Below are 22,500 nucleotides of genomic sequence, written 5' to 3' on the forward strand. Positions count from 1 at the left end.
GATCTCACCTCGTGGGTCTCAATGATCCTAGGTGAGAAATCAGCCCAGAGCTACACGGAGGAGCTGGCCAATGACCTGAGAAGAGCTGGGACCAATGTTTCCAAGGTTACTGTTGGTAATACACTAAGACATCATGGTTTTAAACCAGCACATGTCCAGGCCCGTCTGAAGTTTGCCAATGACCATTTGGATGATCCAGAGGAGTCATGGGAGAAAGTCATGTGGTCAGAGGAGACCAAAATAGAAAGTTTTGGTCATAATTCCACTAAACGTGTTTGGAGGAAGAAGAATGATGAGTACCATCCCAAGAACACCATCCCTACTGTGAAGCATGGGGGTGGCAGCATCATGCTGTGGGGGTTTGTTTCTGCACATGGGACAGGGCGACTGCACTGTATAAGGAGAGGATGACCGGGGCCATCTATTGCGAGATTTTGGGGAACAACCTCCTTCCCTCAGTTAGAGCATTGAAGATGGGTCGAGGCTGGGTCTTCCAACATGACAATGACCCGAAGCACAGCTGGGATAACAGAGGAGTGGCTCTGTCAGAAGCATATGAAGGTTCTGGCGTGGCCTAGCCGGTCTCCAGACCTAAACCCAATAGAGAATCTTTGGAGGAGCTCAAACTCTGTGTTTCTCAGCGACAGGCCAGAAACTAGAGAAGATCTGTGTGGAGGAGTGGGCCAGAATCCCTCCTGCAGTGCAAACCTGCTGAAGAACTACAGCAAACGCTTGACCTCTGGAATGGCTAAACAAAGGATACTGTACCAAATATTAACATTGATTTTCTCAGGTGTTCAAATACTTATTTGCACAATATACATTGTGATTTCTGGATTTTGTTTTAGATTATGTCTCTCACAGTGGCCATGCACCTACGATGACAATTTCAGACCCTCCATGATATCCAAGTGGGAAAACTTGCAAAATAGCAGTGTTCAAATACTTATTTCCCTCACTGTATATCATAAGTGTTAAACATAATACATCAATAAACTATTTCTGCGATTACACTTTATTTCACTGGTCCCCTTTAGACATTATACTATAAGTAACACTGAATGTCAAAGAACTCTCTCTAGAGTACACTGGGGAAAAAAACACAAAAAGAACGGTAAAATTTACTTTGCATGCATATTTTAAATTTTGCATATGGAATTAAAGCTGCAGTTCGTAACTTTTTTTGGGGGTTAAATCAGGGCTCGACATGAACGCTTGTCCGGGACAAGTGGATTTCTTTGAAGGGTGAAAGAGAATTTTACAAGCGGATTAAACGCCAGTAACAAAAAATAACTAACAAATCACCAAAATGCAAGAATGATCATTCATTTAGTGTAAGTGTCGATGGATAGTGGATAATAGTGTAATATATAATGACCTGAAGAGTTAAACTACATCACATGACCAAGAGTGTGTTTTCCTGAACACCATCACGACTGAAAATGAAACTGATTTCATATGAAAGCTCCATAAACTATTAATTAACATTAAACATGTACATTTGAGACGCAATATTGACTGTTTTTGTTCTGTTTCACAAGCAAAAATAGTTCCAAACAGCAGAACCGTAACACATCTCACAGCAACAGTGTGTGTGTGTGTGTGTGTGTGTGTGTGTGTGTGTGTGTGTGTGTGTGTGTGTGTGTGTGTGTGTGTTACTGAACAATTCAGTGTTTGAATGAATCGGTTGCATTAAAGATTCAATAACCTCTTCGTAAGCGACTCCCTCATTCTTGAATAAATCAGCCGTTTGAATGAATCGTTTGAATGAATCGACTCAATGACTCACTCATTAAGACTCACCTGCTGCCACCTACTGGTGTTTTAGTTTCATGTTTAAACATACTTTCCAACATTTCTTATTTGTTTATTCAAAAATTAAAATCTCATAAACATTATTTAATGCAGATTGAATTGTTCAGTGTAAATTATTTTATTTGATTAGTAACAGCCATATGTATATTTTTATTTAAATTGAATGTCTAGATCAAATTTAAGAATATAATATGAAACCTGAAGCATAGTCTATATTTAATAAGATTAGGGGGAAATGCCCTTTATAGAAGGTAAAATGTTTGGTGTGCAGTGCATCTTGCAGATTTTACAGTATTTGACTCTGGCTCATCTCACAGCGGTTTATAGATTATCATGACAGATCATGCTAATCAATGACTGAAGATCATAAACAATCTTCAACTATCTCTTCAGAAAATGTCCTGTCTCGTTCTACATGTCTTCTCTTCTTCTGGAGTCTCTCAATCATTGTCCGACTCCGGTTTGATCATAAAAGGCTGAACAGTTTCGGACATTTTCAGTTTGTGTGTGTGTGTCTGAGTGTGTATGTGTGTGTGAGGTAATCAAAGCTGCTAACACGATCCTAAAAGGGGGCGGGAGCAGCATCTCATTTGCATTTAAAGGGACACACACAAAAACAGCGCATTTTTGCTCACCCTCAAAAAGTGGCCGATGCTATAAAAAATGATCTGTGGGGTATTTTGAGCTGAAACTTCACACACACACTCATCAGAGACTTATTTTACATCTTGCATTATTATAGGACCTCTTTAAAGTAAGACATATATAGGTCAAATAACATTAAAATGAATGTTGTAAAATGCACCGACATCAAGAGACAACATATAAGAACACAAAAGTGCACATATAAAGTGTATAGATTGGGAAGTAAGGAGCGTCGGGCTCTTTTGTTCCAGTTGTGTCACCGTTCCAGAACAGCTGAGTTGATCTTGGCAAGGATTCTGTGTCCGGCTGCACTATTTCTTGCCAAAAGCATACTTTGTGTTAATTAAGGGTGTGCTCTGGCATTTTAAATATCGGAGAATACATTTAATCACAGCACAATTCATTCATATCTCCTCAGCAGCAGTTTGTGGTGATAAAACCCAGGCCTCATTATCCTCATGCCTCGTCCTCTCTTATTATTTCTGAGCAGAGCTGGACCGTAACCGCTCATCTACTCGAGTCCTGTACTGAAGTTCACTGTTTGAGTCTCTGTGCTTTACTGGAGTATTATTCTTTCTGTAATCTTCTGACTTTAACTTCACTTTGAAAGTCAGTGATGATTTTTTTCTTCTTTAAAAGGTGTTTGGGTTTTTGCAGAAAGCCTTTCAGGAATCACTCTTGTAGAGTCTCGTGAAGTTCAATGATTTCACAGCATTTATTAAACACTGATTTATAGTTTAGAGCAAAATGGAAGAAGACGGATGTCCAAATGCTCATTTAGTGGAGGATTCACATAAACAAAGTTGATTCTGTCTTCAGTGAAGGTGAACAGTGTGAGAATATCAGATGTGTATCAGTGTATTGGATCCGTGCATTCGGCCTTAAAGTGACAGCAGCTTTGTAACTTTTCTACAAGTATTTAAATGAGTTTAAGTTAGTCGTCTGCTAGTGTGTCAGATGGAGCGTCACTGACTGGCTTAAACCATGATGGCATAATGTGCATTTATACAACTATAATACAATAATGCGGCGACATAAAGAAGGACATTTACTTTTGATACTTAAGTACTTTTAAAAATCAAATACGTCTGTACTTTTACTTAAGTAAAAATCTGTTTTTACAACTTTCACTTGTAATGGAGTAATATTTGTCCTGCTGTACTGTTACTTTAACTCAAGTAATGAAGTTGTGTAGTTTGTCCAGCTCTGAACAAAGCCTGAAGGATTCATCTGTCTGTTTTTTACCTTCTGCAACCGCTGCCATTCATCTGTCTGCGTGAGTGACCAGTTATTGCCATCCTGCCTCCATAATCCTGGCTTCAGATTGCCTCCTTAAATCTCCATCTTTACACCGCCATCACCTCCACCTCCATCAGGAGCTCAGACACACACGGTCCACAGAGCTCATCTTCCAGGATTAAGAGCAGCTTCAGTTTTCATCTCTCAAAATATCCCCAACATGACCTGAAAACTGAAGAATGTCCATATCTAACTGCACAACATCCCATCTGTACACCGCGAGGATCCAAATGGAAAATTACTAACAATAACTGACGATAATAATAATAATAATAAGTTACTAGAATTTATGCTAATTTTGAATTTAAGGTATAGTTGATTTATGATATCTACAGTTGACAACAAAAATAAAATATATTTAATATTATAATGCAATACAAATATTTAAAAGAGATAAATAAGGAGGTTTAATTGCTGATTTCTAGCTTCTTATAAATAATGTTGTGCAAGACATTTACTATAGACATGTCCTGCGTAAATTAAATAAACATAAATAGTTAATTGTTAAACACCTAAATGCATCAGCCAACAGTAATAATCTATATTTCTTAAACATCATTTAAATAATGCATGTGAGTGGGTTCAGTTGAATTTTAGGGGGGATAGTTTATATCTTTGATATGTTTTCCTTTAATTAGTCTTTTTTGTCATTCTGATATAGGTCTAATGAGGCCTTCCTATAACAGTAGAGCGTGGTGCCAGCAACGCCAAGGTCATGGGTTCGATTCCCAGGGAGAGCAAGAACTGACAAAATGTAAAATGTGTACCTTGATTGCAATATTAGTCGCTTTGGATAAAAGCGTCTGCCAAATGCATAAATGTCTAATAATGAGCCGAAAACAATAGGTGCAAATATAGGCTGATGTTATTGTATTCTTCTACACAGCCGCTGTATTAAGCACAGCACATCAAATATTAAAAGGTTTCTGTTACTACATCTGAAATGTCTGATTTGACAAATAAAGCAAATATTGTCTTGTATTCCAGCACAGATATCTAAACATCCTTAAATCAGAAGTGACAAGCTTTTGTTACCTGTATAAAATCCATCCAGATGATATGATTTTATGCATAAAACAAGAACAAATATCTGCCAACGTCTGTTTTGAACTCCTCTGCGACTGCAAATGACAAATCTCGCTGAACACTGGAGCCAGTTAAGGTTTTTGACCCCTTTAAAGGTGCAGTGTGTAGCATTTATCAAGATCTATTGCCATAAATGCAATATAATATACATAACCATGTTTTCAGTGTTGTATAAAGACCTTCCATAATGAACCGTAATGTGTTTAGTACCTTAGAAGGAGCCGTTTCTATCTACACACACCGCAGGTCCCTTAAAGTGAAGCCGCTATTTTGTGCCGCCATGTTTCTACAGTGGCCCTAAAGGGACAAACGTCTCTACAGAGCACTAGCTACTCTCTGCTGTCTTGCTGCTGTCCTGTGTTGGCCACCGTAGCTTCTCGGGCTCCGAAAGGGAGGGGCGAGCAGTTGCAATTCACAACCTCACCACTAGATGCCACTAAATTTCACACACTGCACCTTTAAGAAGAAGGCAGAATACAGTGTCAAGCCCAGAGAAAAGACTAGCTCCTTGTCCAATGCACTTAGATCATGAATTGTCAGTCCCCTGTAATGAAACTTACCTATTTACTGCCCGCTTGAGTTCACTGAGCTCCTGAGACAACTAATAATTAGTTTATGCTATTCCAACTAGAGTTAAACAAATTGTTATCATTGCTTTGGCCTTCAAGCATCTTAAAATGCACATATATAGATCAGGCCTGGGTTGGAACATTTCATCCTCATTTTTTGTTATAAAGCGATCAGGGCTTCAGTGAGACGTCTCGTTACGTTATCTTACTAAAACAGCCCATTATGCAGCTAAATACTTTATACAACTTCAGTTTTAAATATAGTAGGCTGATTGAACACATTTCGACACAACTTAATTAAATTAGTTAAAGTAAACATCATTTAAATGTGTCTGATCTGTGAAGGGCCGGATCATTAGTTTGCAAAATGATATAGGTCCTCCAAGTATTCATGCACACCGATAATCCCATATTCACTGAACATATATCATATATTGAATATATATATATTCAGCAATATCCTGCAGAAACAGAGAGCGGATCAACTTCCAGTCGTGCTTTTAAACATTTAACCCTCTACAGAATAAGAAAAATGCAGAAGTTCTTGAATTTCTTGAAATGCAGGTCAACATCTGTGTGAATATCTTCTTTTGTACACCGCAGAATGGATTTATTGTCATTCCCGTTGATGTGAGTGCTCTCAGAAGGGCTGAGGCTTGGGAAGTGCAGCTGTTTCTTATAAATCTGGGATTGCAGTAATAGTTAAGATAAAAATGCTCCGTGTTTGGATCTGGGGACTTGCTAAACTTAGGCGCCTACCCGTTTATCAGCCCTTTTTTGTGAGAAAAACAAAGCCTACATAGTTGCACAACAGGTAATCCACAGCAGAAGCTGATGCTGATGGAAATGACATGCACATTAAGAGGAGGTCTAGTTTTCATCTCAGTGATAAACACCTTCAGGTTTAATATCGTAAATAGGGACAGGAAGGGGTCGTCCCCAGACGGTTCCCACAAAGTCGGGAGCATGAAATTGTCCAAAATGTCTTGGTGAAGCATTACGAGTTCCTTTCACTGGAACTAAGGGGCCAAGCCCTGAAAAACAACCCCACCCCATAATCCCCCCTCCACCACACACACACACACACAACTTTACACTTGGCACAATGCAGCCAGGCAAGTCCCGTTCTCCTGATCGTCCTCCAAACCCAAAAATTTTAAATCATTTTTACAGTGTAACAAACAGCAACACTATCATCATTTTCTGCTATAAGGAGAACCATGTTTACATTCACTGAATGAATGAATGAATGAATGAATGAATGAATGAGGCATTTATATAGCGCTTTCAAATGTACAACTGTACACCCAAAGCGCTTCACACTCATGTCAGGGGTCTCTCCTCAACCACCACCAGTGTGCAGCTCCACTTGGATGATGCGACGGCAGCCACAGTACAACGGCGCCAGTACGCTCACCACACACCAGCGATAGGTGGAGAGGAGAGAGGGTGATAGAGCCAATTCAGTGGATGGGGATTATTAGGAGGCCATGATTGGTAAGGGCACTGAAATGTAAAAAAGTGAAAAGGTGCATACACTGTAAAAAAAAAAAAAAAAAATCTGTAAAAATAGGGCACAATATACTGTACACTGTAAAGAAAATATTTACAAAAAAGTTTCCTGGTTGCCTTAAAATTTTGAGTTAATACAATGAATTTTTTTTGAGATTCAACAACCTTTATTAAAATATTATTAAAAGATGTTGTAAGCATAGTAATTGTGTTTTTTATTTCTGATGACGCAGCCAATTGTGCTATTTTCATGATTTATCAAATGTTTTATGTGGTTCAGATACAGTAATATTTTGAGTTTGTATTTATTAAACAAATTTCCTTCATTGTATCAACTCAAATTTTTTATTTCAATAAGCTCAATTTTTAAGGCAACCAGGTTACTTACTTTTTTAAGTTAAACCAACAAAAACCACCTGTTTATTTGCATGTGTTTTACCTTTATTTTGAATTACACATTGCATTAGTTTGTGTTTTAAGGGTTAACTGAAATATTAGTAAAATTACTGGATAATATACTGGCAGAAAATGACCAGAACATTTAGCCTTTTTATTTTTTACAGTGTAGAGCTTTTATAGTTCAAACTAAACTGGGGCAACAAATGAATTTTACTGTATTTAGTGTAGAAGTTAACGAGCGTTTGAGTTAAAGGCTAAACCCGTCCAATCATTTCAAAAGCACATCCTCAGTCTGAACACACACACACACACACACACACACACACACACACACACACACACACACACACACACACACACACACACACACGTTGTGTAAATAAACAGCCAGATGAAGTCCGATTGCCTCGAAGAATAAACAAAGTGCTTCCGTTCGGTGCTGGAGGAAAACAGGAAGCATGAAACCGCTTCCACCGCTGAAGTAAGGCTAATAATACACTTATTCAGACCGCTGATGAACGCAGTCATGCTCTCGCTTACAGTCATCGCATATTCATGCAGATTCACTCCATCATAATTCAGCTGACTGCCGGGATAATTATTAATGATAACTCATGGGGACAGAAGCGTGCTGAGAGGACACTCAAACATGAACTTATGATGCTGTTCACTTTATTTAAGCAGTTCATCTTAATTTAACACCATTCTGGTTCAAAAGTAATTTATTCATGTTTAACTGACTTAAAACCGTCACTCTTTGACATAACCTGATGTTTTTATTTGTAAATAACGTTTCAATCCAGTAACCCGAACAAACAGGACTTCACTTCCCATCATGCTTTGCAAACGGGCTGAATTTGGAGAGGAAATGTTTAAATAAAGAGATATTTTAGGCATTTCTAACGACATGAGCAAATGGAGAGAGTTTACTGTTTAATGTTTTGTTATGTATTTTAAAGTGTGTGTTATGTGTGTGTGTGTGTGTGTGAGTGTGTTATCATTGTGGTGAAGTGTAGAGTGTGTGCTCGGGCTGAGGATCTGCTAATAACAATCAAAGCTGTTTTAATAATAAAAAACAACTACGTTTACATTACAATATTGTAATGTAAAAGGTTTTGTAAATGTTGTAAAAAATAGCATTTCACTAAATAAAAATAATCAATTAAACTGGATTACTTGTTTATTTATATATATATATTCATTTCAGAGTAATTAAACGTAATAGTTTTGGACAAAATTAAGAATGTTAACCTGATTTAACTAAATGGCATTGAATTAACTTTACGTAAAACATTACGTTTACCACAAATAATCAATGTTAATTAAATTCAACATAACCCAATTACGTGGAACCTGACATAAACAAATTAAGTAAATCCAACATATCCTTTTTCTGCACTCATATGAGGCAGTTATAGATGAATTCAGACTGAGTTATAAAGCGATCCGGGCGTCAGTGAGACGTCTCGTGGCGTTATCTCACTAAAACAGCCCATTATGCAGCTTTATATTACAAACTAATGATCCGGCCCTTCACAGATCAGACACATTTAAATGACGTGTACTTTACCTCATTAAATTAAGTTGTGTCGAAATGTGTTCGATCAGCCTAATATATTTAAAACTGAAGTTTACTTCATTCATTTGCGTTAAAACGACATGAAATATTAGTGCACCCATAGTTTCAGGTGTTTGTTGTTCTGGAGGTTAAGATTTCAGGTTAAAATAACTATAAGTTGAGCAAAGAGTTTGGCATTGTGTGTGTGTGTGTGTGTGTGTGTGTGTGTGTGAGGGTGTGAGTGTGTGTGTGTGTGTGTGTGTGTGTGTGTGTGTGAGTGTGTGTGTGTGTGTGTGTGTGTGTGTGAGAGTGTGTGTGTGTGTGTGTGTGTGTGTGTGTGAGTGTGTGTGTGTGTGTGTGTGTGTGTGTGTGATTTCCTGATCTCAATTAAATATTTTTAGTTTGTCATATTTTTTTAAAAATATGCTTGTTGTTATTTTTTTTTTAAAGGCAGATTAAATTGATAACAGTGTTCACCTCACATAATAAACTCTTATAAACTGAACATAAGATCATTAAGTAAACGGCACATATAAATATTGTGCTTTACTTGAGTTTATTTGATCATATCACTAAATTGTTATTTGTAAAAATTGCTCAATATAGTTGTGAGGAACCGCTGACCACATATTATTAAAGTCAATTCAACAAGGCATTATTTGAGTGTCATTTAAAAAGCCTCGAGTTACAGCACAAACGTGTGTATTGTACAAAAGCAGCCAATGGCTCAAAAGCTAAGAGTGTGTCCACAAAGTCTCTCTCTCTCTCTCTCTCTCTCTCTCTCTCTCTCTCTCTCTCTCTCTCTCTCTCTCTCTCCCTCTCTCTCTCTCTCTCTCTCTCTCTCTCTCTCTCTCTCTCTCTCTCTCTCTCTCTCTCTCCCTCCCTCTCCCTCTCCCCCTCTCTCTCTCTCTCTCTCTCTCTCTCTATTCTCCACCCATCTCCACTTGACTCTCCCAGGGCAGGTTTGAATGGAGGAACGAGCCGCAGATGGAGGAGGAGTGTCTGATTCGTGCCTCGGCAGGATTGGCATTGTTGGCTTCTTCCTTCCTGCAAACACAGAGAAAGTCCACAGCAGCAAACACACACACACACACACACACACACACACACACACACACACACACACACACACACACACACACACACACTGCCCCTAAACCTACCCATCACAGGAAACATTCTGCATTTTTACTTTCTCATAAAAACTCCTCCTGTGTGATTTATAAGCCTTTTGTAAAGTGGGGCCATGGGTAATGTCCTCATATTTCACCCTCTCCTGTAATACCTGTGTCATACCCATGGCATTATACACATTTGAGTCCTCATATGTCACTAAAACATGCCCACACACACACACGCACACACACACACGCATGAGCATGCAGAAGCACGTTTGCTCGCTGCCGTATTAATCCATACACACTCACACACCTCACCTTCACAAAGCACACAATCGGCACAGGTGACTCACGATGAACAGTGTAGGAAATGCTCACGATGGTTGACTAAAGCGATTTACGAGAACATCTCATCAGGTACACTAAACAAATATGAGACTTGAGTCGACGAGCAATTATAACACAAACGGCCATAACAGGGAACGTTCTCTCAAGGTTTGTAATGGTTGTAATGTAATGGCTTTTATACTGTACAAACCGTATTTTCTATCCCCTTACACTGCCCCTAAACCTACCCATCACACACACACACACACACACACACACACACACACACACACACACACACACACACACACACACACACACACACACACACAGAGAATAGGGAATTGTTCAGAAGTCCTCATGGAAACCCCCTAGATCTACAGCCGCCAAGTAACGTATAGATGTGAACGCGGCTCCTCCAATCAGAGTCCAGTCTGGAGTCAGATCTGTGTCTCAGACCCAGAAGTCTCAAACCCGGCCTCCGATGTTAGTCTCTGGGCCTTTTGCCAAGCCTGTCCAGCATCCGAAACCATTCTGCTTTTGTTCTCCCACAAAGAGTGGCTAGGAGAAATCTGGGAGGAAAAGAAAATGTGGCGTTATTTATTCCTCCCTCATTCCCCTTCCCGTCTCGTTCTTTCCTGAGAGAGGGATAAAGAGTCGGTGCGCTCTGGGGAAAACAAGAGCTGTGCAATCAATCCCGTGATACCTGGATGTGTGTGAAGAAAATAAAGGACAGGACATGAATATACAACAAAACCCAGAGAATAATAAAGAGGATCTGCACTGGAGGAATATCTCCCTGGGTTTGATATTCACAAATGTTCATCTTCATCTCTCCACATTTCTGATCGTTCATTTTTAAGCGAAAGATAACAAGTCAAAAGATGAGAAAAAAACACATGAAATAATCTAATTATCAGCCAAACACACTAAAAAAAATGACTTGTTGAATTGACTTTAATAATATGTGGTCAGCGGTTCCTCACAACTATATTGAGCACTTTTTACCAAAAAAACAATTTAATGATATGATCAAATAAACTCAAGTAAAGCACAATTACTCTGAGTAAATAAACACCATTTGAGTTTGTCACTGTTACACAATATTTATATGTGCCGTTTACTTAATGATCTTATGTTCAGTTTATAAGAGTTTATTATGTGAGGTGAACACTGTTATCAATTTAATCTGCCTTTAAAAAAATAAATAACAACAAGCATATTTTTTAAAAAAATATGACAAACTAAAAATATTTAATTGAGATCAGGAAATCACACACACACACACACACACACACACACACACACACACACACACACACACACACACACACACACACACACACACACACACACACACACACGAATCATTAGTTTGAGTGAGATCTGATAATAAAGAGCCATTTACAGACTTTTCATTTCTGTCTCTGTATTTAAATATAACAGATCATTAAAGAGAAATACATTATGAACATACAACTATTTGAAACATGGTTATACGAGTCCCTTCATAGTTCATGGGCTGATATTTCATTCTTTACAGTAACAGTATTAATACACATCGATACACAAACCATCTCGGATGCTTTAGTTTAAACTAACTACAGCCACAGGTAGACAGGTTATTATTTTACAACATCTTTAGTGCATTTAACGATTCACTGAGAACATTACAGAACATTCACTCTTACAAACAAAGGGGTAACGCTTTATAATAATGGCCCGTTATTAACAGATAACTGCAGGAAGTAATGCAGGACTAATGAGTAGCACTACATTAACACTTCAGCTCCTGCTATTAACTAATACAGACACCAGCTCAACTCATCAGTGATACTGAATTCAGGAGATAGTTCCTTATTAGGTAATCAATAATTACTGACTGAGACTGACGTCACTAATAACTAAAATGTAACAAGGAAATATTATAAAGAATTACTAATAATTACTAATCACCACATTAACATGTCTGAGATGTGAGAAAGTGTCTTTTTTACTCTGGATGTGGTCATAAAATGCTTCACTAATTCCTGAAGTGTTATCTAGAGTCATTATTGAGGAACTTCTCGAGATCTGGAGCATTATTTTAAAGTGGAAAACATTGTTATTAGATCACTAGTAGCTCTTAAAAATGGTCCTTTGTTACTCTGAATAAAGTCATAAAATGCTTCACTAATTACTCAAGAACCCAATCACTCTCCTGGTGATCTGGACCATTATTATAAAGGTAAACTCATATTTTCCCCTTTAAAATAATGGTCCAGATCACTAATAACTGCTTAATGACTAGCAAACACTTAAAGGTGCACTATGGAGCTTTCCGTCCACTGGAGGGCGCCTATTCTAAACAAATGCGTAGTTTGATGACGCCAAGTGTGAGCGCAGCATCTTGGGAGATGTGGTCTTCTCATCACAGCCGGTGGAAAAATGTGTGTTCTACCTTTGTCCCCATTTTCTATTTAAAAAAATGCTGATCGCCACAAAAAAAAAAAAAAAAAAAAAAATAATCGACCAATCAGTCGAGCCAGACAGTATCGACTAACAATCGACTGGGAGATTTCAGCCCTAAACATTTCAAACATCTCCGTTATAAAGAACCTTTAGTGGCTCTATGGATGCTCTTAATGGCCTTTATTTGTAAGAGTGAAGCATCCTCTACTTAAACACCAGTGCTTGTTATGTTTGTTAAAATATGGTTAGTGATTTCTAATAGTCACTCCACAGTTCTGTGGAAAATCACATTAGACAAACATGTTAAAGGGACAGGTCACCCAAAAATGAAAATGCTGTCATCATTTACTCTCCCTCATGTTGTTCCAAACCTGTTTGTGTTTCTTTCTACTGCTGAAGACTATTTGGAAGAATGTTTGTAACCAAGCGAGGGAGCAACCACTGACTACCATGGTATTTTCCCTTACAATGGTAATCAATGGTTGCTCTCTCTGCTTGGTTACAAACATTCTTCCAAATATCTTCTTTTGAAAGAAACTCATACAGGTTTGGAACACACTGACGGAGAGTAAATGATGACAGAATTTCATTTTTGGGTGAATTATCCCTTTAATGCTTCGGCATGCCAAGGCATTTTGGACAATTTTATGCTCTTATCTTTGTGGGAACAGTTTCGGGACGGCCCCTTCCTGTCCCAGCATGACTGCGCTCCAGTGCACAAAGCGTCGGTCCGTAAAGACATGGCCTTTAGTGGCTCCATGGATGTTCTTCAATGGCCTTTATTTGTAAGAGTGAAGCATCCTCTACTAAACACCAGTGCTTGTTAAAATATGGTTAGTGATTTGCTCATTCAGTTACTCTGCAGTTCCGTGGAAAATCACATTAGACAAACATGTTAAAAGCACAACCTGGTCTCATTGGCAAAATATACCTGTGGCAATGTTTTTGCAAACCACACAATACGTACCGATACGTACATCACTGCAGTTTCCAATAGAAATGAACACTAGAGACAGTAAAACAGCAAGCTCCCTTAATCAGCTCCATGTGTTTTGGATTTTCTGACACACCAAGCTAGCTCGATAGCTCAACTAGTACAGATTTGTACTTGCAAAGCTGAAAGCTTGGGAACGAATCCCGTGAAAAACGAGTCATGATAAAAAAAAATAGAAAACACAAGCTCAAATGACACGGATGCAATCTTATTTTGTTATCGGCATGGGCATTGAAGTAAATAAAAAGTGGGTGGGTCGTCTCTCTCAGAATAACTTTAGATGCCATATTTACATTAAATACAAATATACCACCATTAACTAAACGGTTAATTGTGTCAGACAAAATTCCAGAAACCCCTGAGTTATTTATAGTGTAGGGGTAAGAGACGCATGGCATCAAGTTGATGCAAATCGATCAGTGGTTCGAATCCGCCTTTTGCCGAACTCGCTCTATCTCTTTTCCCATCACATATCCGATCGGAAAGGCATTCGTTTTCAATAAAAAAGAAGAAAATATTAGAAAAGTGGAAATAAAGCGTTAATAATAAGTGTTTCTCGGTTAGGGATAGGTAAACAGACATGTGCTGAATTAGAGACGATAAAAGTGAGCGGGTCCAATATCATTGGTCGTAAAAAGTGGGCGGATCACAATGACTCCGAAGCCCATGACTGTCGGTCGGTTTAGGGTTTAGTGTGAGGCTACGTTAAAAAACCAACGTAACAAAAAAGGCCAGATTCTCGCACACCCGTTCCGGAAAAAAACTACGCTTTTAGCGCCACCCAGTGGACATTTCACTTTGAAACTGTCGCGATATGTACCTGATGGTACGTATTTTGAGGTTTGTAAAAACGTTGCCACACGTGTTTTTCAATGAGACCATCACAAGTAACACTGACCACAGTACGATGATTTCCAATACTCTAATTCCCTTTCGAGGGAATGCGTTCGGTCTCTCACACACGATTTCTTCAGCATGCCAAGGCATTTTGGACAATTTCATGCTCTTATCTTTGTGGGATCAGTTTGTGGACGGCCCCTTCCTGTCCCAGCATGACTGCGCTCCAGTGCACAGTGTCGGTCCGTAAAGACATGGCCTTTAGTGGCTCCATGGATGTTCTTCAACGCCTCTTTATTTGTAAGAGTGAAGCATCCTCTACTAAAACACCAGTGCTTGTTAAAACATGGTTAGTGATTGTGTCACTCCGCAGTTCCGTGGAAAATCACATTAGACGAACATATTAAACGTTGCAACCTGGTCTCATTGGCAAAATATACCAGTGGCAACGTTTTTGCAAACCACAACCACTTCACTCGCGATATGTACCTATTGCTACGTATTTTGTGGTTTGCAAAGACGTTACGACAGGTAAGATTTTCTGATGAGACCATCATGAGCAAGACTGACCGATGATTTCCAATACTCTAATTCCCTTTGAGGGAATGCGTTCGGGATCTCATGCGTGATTTCTTCAGCATGCCAAGGTATTTTGGACAATTTCATGCTCCCGACTTTATGGAACAGTTTCGGGACGGCTCCTTCCTGTCCCAGCATGACTGCGCTCCAGTGCACAGCGTCGGTCCGTAAAGACATGACCTTTAGCGGCTCAATGGATGTTCTTCAACGCCTCTTTATTTGTAAGAGTGAAGCATCCTCTACTAAACGCCAGTGCTTGTTAAAACATGGTTAGTGATTGCGTCACTCCGCAGTTCCGTGGAAAATCACATTAGACGAACATATTAAAAGCATCATGAGTAACACTGACCACAGTACGATGATTTCCAATACTCAGGCGTTCCGGATCTTACGCGCGACTTTCTCCATTCTGGACGTATTCCGGAAGACTATTGAGCGCCGTCTCTTCGCTCCTGGACTGGAGAGGAGGCTCTCCTTTTCTGGAGGACTTTTTGGTGGCTCTGGATAGCCTGCGTCTGAATGTGTCTCCGGCCAGAAAGTACAGGATGGGGTCGACGCAGCTATTTAGGCTCGCCAGGCCGCGGGTCACCTGGTAGGTGGCGTAAACTCGGTCATTGAAGCCGCACATATCTGGGCTCTGGAAGTACAGTCGAGCCCTCATATTCAGGTTCTTCATGACGTGGAAGGGCAGGTAGGAGACCGCGAAAACCGTCAGCACGATGATCACCAGGTAAATAGACTTCTTTCTTAGTGGTGCGTTGTCCATGTCGTTGCAAATTAGGGCTTTGACGATGCCTCCATAACAGCTGAAGATGATGATAAACGGGATGCAGAAGCCGAAAACCGTCATGCACATGCTGTAGACGAAATACCCCGGAAGCTCGTCCTCCGTCGTAGTATCATAGCACGTGGTGTATCCTCTTTTAGGCCCGGTCCGTGAGTAATAAAGGATTGGAGATATCCCCAAAATGACCACGATCCACACGAGGGCGACCGTACGCACGGCGTTCTTCTTCTTCAGCCGGCCTAAAGACTTCAGAGGATGCACGACGCCGGAGTATCTGTGCATGCTGATGCACGTGAGGAACAGGATGCTTCCGTAGAGATTAACGTGGAAGATAAACCTCTGCAGTCGGCACAGCACATCCCCAAAAATCCAGTCTGTTTTGTTGAAGTAGTAGAAGATTAGGAAGGGCAGCGAGAGCACGTAGCAAAAGTCCGCCAGGGCCAGATTGAACATGTAGACGGAGATGCTGCTCCACGGCCTCATGTGACACACGAACATCCAAATGGCCAGACTGTTGCCGACCAGCCCCGTGAGGAACACGATGATGTACACGATGGGCAGATAGTAGAACTGGAAGCCAGTTTTGGTTAGCGAGCATCTCGCCGTGTGGTCTGGAAACTCAGTCACATTATTGACGAGCCACGTCAGGTTACTAAACTCCGCTGTCATGGTGTCAAGGATCTATGGACAGAAGAGACACGCTTTAATATCCAACCCAGCAAAATTTAAGCTAATGATTATGTTTTAGTTAACTGGCCAATTAAACGCAAAAAAGTTGGCTTATCCAGTCAAAAGAAGTTTGTTTATTTGTTTTTCTCCATCATGCCCTGATGGAGTTTCGGTTCCTTTGGTCGCCTTTGGCTTGGCTTGCTCAGTTGGGGACACTAACATTATGATCTGAGTTATTCAACTAAATATACAAATAAAATTAATGAATTAGGTCTTATTTAATTCTATAAACTATAATTCTGATCTGCCAACATTGTCTCTCTATGATAAATTAAAATAAGCTGATAACATCACTGTTTACTCCAGAACGACTGTACAGCCAAATCTAATTCTGCTGCAGTATTGTCCTGTTTAACACTGAAGCTGCTCTGACACAATCGCCGCTGGAGAAGAGCGATAGAAATAAAGATGATTGATTGATTGATTGATTGGTTTAACAATTGTTGCACAAACTTAGTATCAATTGTAAATTCGATTTCGTAATTGCAATTTAACAAGCATACAAGTTAAGACAACAATGCATTCTGGGTGGATCATGCAACACTCATCACGGCTCCCAGCATGGTGTCTGTGGGAGAAAATCTCACCGGAGGTCAAAGTGATTAATGTACAATCGGTTTTAAAACTTCTTCAGCTTTTTTGATTAAAACCATACTGGATTTTTTCTAGAATCACAATACAACAAAGTGAATAGTATATTGCTCATATTAAACTCAGTCATAAATCAGTGAATTAAACCACAATGATCCACTTCTTATTCAGCAGCCAGAGAAAGCCTAACATTAAAAAGCTGTCAAACTGCCCAACTAAAGAAAAACACTGATCACCATGATGGTGACATAAACAAAATACAAAATTTTAATAAAAAAACGATAAAAAGTCAATCAGCTGGACAAAAGATCTTAAAGTGGGAGACACGTGGCCTATTTTGTGTTAAAGTTGAGTAAACTCAAGAATGCTGTGCAAGTTTCCGTACAATTTTAAGTTATGTCAACGTTTCTTTTTTTTTACAGTGTGTTAACATGCTCCACGCACACAGAAAGCTTTATTTCTACAGTCCTCTGAGGGCTTTGAACCTGCAACCTTTCAGAGACCAGAGTAACTCTTTCCCCGCCAAACACAGAGTTTTCCGTGCTCTCACTGTCTGACACTAGGGGGCGCTATTATACAGCTATTGAAAAAAACAAACATACATTGCAACATTTAGTTTTTCTGCGCTATATATTGCGATATAAAAACAATTTCACCAGCTCTACTTGAAAAGAATAAATAACTCTAGAATAATTGGGCTGATTTTGTAGCGGATTAAATCTACATAGAAAATAATAAGCACAGATAAACACAATATAAGAAAGATAATATTAAAATATTCAGGGAAAACTTACAGACAGTACAAACTAAATTTAATAATATAATAAATTAATTTATCTTTGTTAAATCTACAAAAGTCACGTTATCTTGTCATCGGTAGATTAGGCTGCTGTCCCTTTAAGACGAATGCGCGGATCTAATACATCTGTTTTCTTTCTCAAGCGTTCAAGACACATAACCGACTGTGTTGATGAGGCTACTCGCTGAGACGGGCACTTTGACTTCATTTCGTGTGCATGTGTTCGTTTAAGCTTAAAGGTGCACTATGGAGCTTTCCGTCCACTGGAGGGCGCCTATTCAAAACAAATGCGTAGTTTGATGACGCAACGTGTGAGCGCAGCATCTTGGGAGATGTGGTCTTCTCATCACAGCCGGTGGAAAATAGGACTCGGGCAGAAATCACGTTCATGCATGCGGTTATTAACGTTACTGTAGTGTAAAGCAGAGCAGGACCAAGTGTTGTGGAGCTGAGCACAGCTGCTGGAGCGATTGTTAAACACACACCCGCCTCACGAATACCGGGACTTTTATTATGACGGGACGGGAGACAGTCGCCGGTCGCCTGCACTGATCCGCTCTTCCGGTTATGATTATGAGGTAATGGAGCTCTGTTTATCATATTAGATACATTTAAGTGTGTTTAAAACGATGTTATGACGTTACTCCGTGCGTTCACTTGTTCACACTGCTAAGAGTAAAGCGCTCCTGCCAAATAAAAGCCGAAACCGAGGGTAACGCAGATATGACACGATTGATAGGCGACTCCCTCAAATGCACTGTCCTTAGTTAAAATAGCAATTTTCTCACAATTTACAAATAGTTGGAAACTTCTGGGATATTGTAGGTACTCAACTGAACAAAATATATAACACCTGCCTAGTGGTTTTTGGATATTTTACTGCATAAATACTACATAGTTCACCTTTAAAAGAAAGTCAAAATGCCTGCACGAGTCCTCTTTTGCTAAGTTCAGACTAAAACGCGAATAGAGCGTCAAAATCGCGTCTACCACGGCTCGTTTGACGCCTGAACATTTTGAATCCATTCGTGCATCCGGAGCGAACTGGACGTGCGTAGAAATTGAGCATTTGAAGCTAAATAGACGCGTGTTCAAGGTGCTCCATGAGAAATATGTCATAAAACATCACTCTGCCACTTTTCATTTTCATAAAAAAAATTATTAAGCATTAACAGCCACACAAATGTGGTTCAGCCAACGCACTAACGTTACCTGGATTACCTGGATCTTCACTGCATGTACATTTTTTATATCCTTCAAAAACATAAAGTTATAAAACTTCACTTTGCCCTCAGTTAGAATGATTTGGTATGCCACAATAGATCAATTAGACCACAGATCGCCCATTAGATGTACACAAGATACATCTCACTGGAACTTCTAAAAATGCAAGATCATTTTTTTAAAAAGGCACTGTTTTTATAATAAATTGATACTACATTATCAACTGAAAAGCATTAAAACTACATTTGGTGTTAAAATAGCAGTATTTTTTAATTATGCAGGGTCTCATCACGTCACTTTACCACGTGACAGCAGCAAGCAGGCTCCTCATTGGTTAACACGGCGCAAATTGACGCCGAAGTTAAATTTTTTTTTAACTCAGGCGTAGACGTGAATTTGTTTCAAATGTGTGAATGCACAAAAAGCACCACTCACGCGTATCGCGCAAGATGCTCAATTCAACACAAGATTTGCCGATGATCTCAGGCATTTGTCGGCGATTTCGCAAAACCTGTCGGCGAGTCAAAAGCGGGGCTAAAATTTCCCACTGTGAACTCGGCATTAAATGCATACCTCGGGCCGTTAGCGATCTGGGGCATCATTCACTACCCTCCTCCTCCTCCTCCTCCTCCTCCTCTTCCTCCTCCTCAGTTAGACATCAACCTTCTTACTATTTCTCAATCAATCCCTTTTAAGCAATATAACAAGAAAAAATAACACAATTATAATTGAATGCCTGTTTTTCCACTAGTTTTTTGTAAAAAAAAAATTATAGGGTCGCTAACGACCCGAGGTGTGTAAGAGTGTACGTATATATATTCTACACAACAATAAATTAATCTATAATGATGAAATAAATGCAATTCCCCTTTATTCCACAAGGTGGCGATGGCTGATACACAATGAAGAAGTGACGTTTCACTCATAGAGTCACCTCAGACAGAAAACGAAACTATAATAATTATAATCTGCTAAACTTGAAATGGCTCAGCGATTTACAGCAGAGCAAGAACTGAACACTATCAGATATTAGTGTCACTGATGATGGATCTGGAAAGCCAGAAGCTGAAATCCATATATTGATTTTGAAAACGTTGAAATTGAGTTTTGAGAATATGCGTGAGATTGCGAGTATGAGTCCAGATGTGCTGGAGAGGAGCTCTGACGAGGACAGTGATAATAATGGGATAAATCATCTGCTCAAACTGAGCTCCAAAGGGGAACCAAATATGCTTTACTTTATTCTTCTGTAATTGTTACTAATATCCAAGGTTTAATTATTCACTTAATTGTTCACTTAGTGTACAGTAACACTCCCATAATTGTGAGATATTTTCTGATTGCAAACTGTTCTAAAAGCGAGAGCATGTCGAATGTTAAACAGCACTACGCTTTTACTCGCAACATGCAGTGCTCGCGCGAGTTTGATGAATTCAATCATAGTTTAATTATCACCTTTAAGCAATATTGTGATTCCAGTTTTTCCGTGCCCAGGTTTAAAACCTCCTGAAATTAAAACTGAGACTGAATCAGCATCTGAAAATGGATCTGAAACCTTCAGATAACACACAGATTACATCCGTAGGGAAGTCACTGAACCGAAATATGATTTACTTCAGCCCACGGAAGGGTGTATGCATCACAACGGCTTGGAAAACAACTCATTGTGTTTCTAACACTGTCTGACACACACACACACACACACACACACACACACACACACACACACACACACACACACACACACACACACACAGAAAGAAGCCTCTCAGACAGCGTGTTTTGTGGCTTACTGCACTTGAATGGTCAAACACTGTTAGGTTTGTCTTCATGCAAAACCTATTTTTTGTCTCATTTTGTCTTAAGTGAGTGTAAACCGCTCGGATGCGCATCAATAGATCCGTGCATTAGCTCTTAAAGCGACAGCGCCCTCATACCGTAAACCTGCCGCTGTCTGTCAAACAGAAACAGATCAAGACTGAATAATATGAGCAGCTTGAATATGAATCAATTAATATTTAATTAATGTGAAGATTAAGCAGAGTTTTATTTTTACATTTGATTATTCAGTTTCTGAATTATTTCTTGCTTGAATGTTAAACAGATCTAATGTAAGGCCACCTGAAGAACATAAAGCACTGGTTATTTGTTTTATTGTATTTGTCCTATTCCTTATATTTGGCCTCTTTGCTCTTATTTTTAATAACAAGGATACATTAAAATAACTAAAATAACTGATCGTCCACCCATAGTTTCAGGTGTTTGTTGTTCTGGATGTTAAGATTTCAGGTTAAAATAACTATAAGTTGAGCAAAGAGTTCGGCAAAGTGTGTGTGTGTGTGTGTGTGTGTGTGTGTGTGTGTGTGTGCGTGTGTGTGTGTGTGTGTGTGTGTGTGTGTGTGTGTGTGTGTGTGTACAATGATGTTAAAATGACATCAGATTTGTGAACCGCTACACTGCTGTTCAGAAGCTGTAATGATGCTTTTCCCCCAGAAAGATAGATTGGTTTTTTCGTCATTTTTAATACATTAAATACAATTAAAATTGATTTTAGACACTTAAAAAGCATGATCGTATCGCATATCGAATCTCACATTATTTAACAAGTTACAAATCGCATTTTTCTTCAATATCGTGCAGCCATATTAATGTTTTTTTATGCGATGTTTTTCTGCCCTATGTGTGTGTGTGTGTGTGTGTGTGTGTGTGTGTGTCCTTCATTTGAAAAGAGTTTAAATCAGAAGCATGCTTGTGCGGATCTGGAAGCGTCTAATGTAGGCTAATTATCCTGCAATTTGGCTGGCATCAAAATTACAACAACCGGGAAAACAAACACCAGAGAGAGAAAATGATGTACCTACGCAGAATATGTTGTTCATCATAACCCTTTCGATTAGGGACATACAAATGGAAACCATATAATTGCAAGTCATTTCTGATCAGCCATTTCAATGCAAAATATGAATTGCGAAATGATCACGAACTCCATAAAGAGCAAAAGTCGCTTCTCTCACTCACCAGCGCGCTCGTGCTCGTGCTCGTGTGTCCGGCATTCCTCGAGCGCATTTACTGGAATAAGCATGGATGTGAGAGCCTGCTTTCCCGCCACAGGAATGCCTAGATTTCTACAGTCCTCGGATACGAGCGAGCAACTCTCTCTCTCTCTCACACACACACACAC

The 22,500-nt window shown here is 39.4% G+C and overlaps 1 protein-coding gene across 1 annotated transcript in view; it reads right to left on the minus strand.

The window, feature by feature from the left end:
- Positions 1–13,310: 13,310 nt before the first annotated feature.
- Positions 13,311–22,500, minus strand: part of p2ry1 (purinergic receptor P2Y1) — a 9,231-nt gene continuing 41 nt past the window's right edge. The window contains exons 1-2 of the mRNA XM_067419500.1: positions 22,338–22,500; positions 13,311–16,657 (exon numbers count right to left, since the gene is read on the minus strand). The exon at positions 22,338–22,500 is cut by the window's right edge and continues 41 nt beyond it. Coding sequence (XP_067275601.1) covers positions 15,578–16,657; positions 22,338–22,385 — 1,128 coding nt within the window. The 5' untranslated portion in view covers positions 22,386–22,500 and the 3' untranslated portion in view covers positions 13,311–15,577. The remainder of the gene's footprint in view (positions 16,658–22,337) is intronic.

The sequence above is a fragment of the Pseudorasbora parva genome, chromosome 16, assembly GCF_024679245.1.
Source record: "Pseudorasbora parva isolate DD20220531a chromosome 16, ASM2467924v1, whole genome shotgun sequence".
NCBI lineage: Eukaryota > Metazoa > Chordata > Actinopteri > Cypriniformes > Gobionidae > Pseudorasbora > Pseudorasbora parva.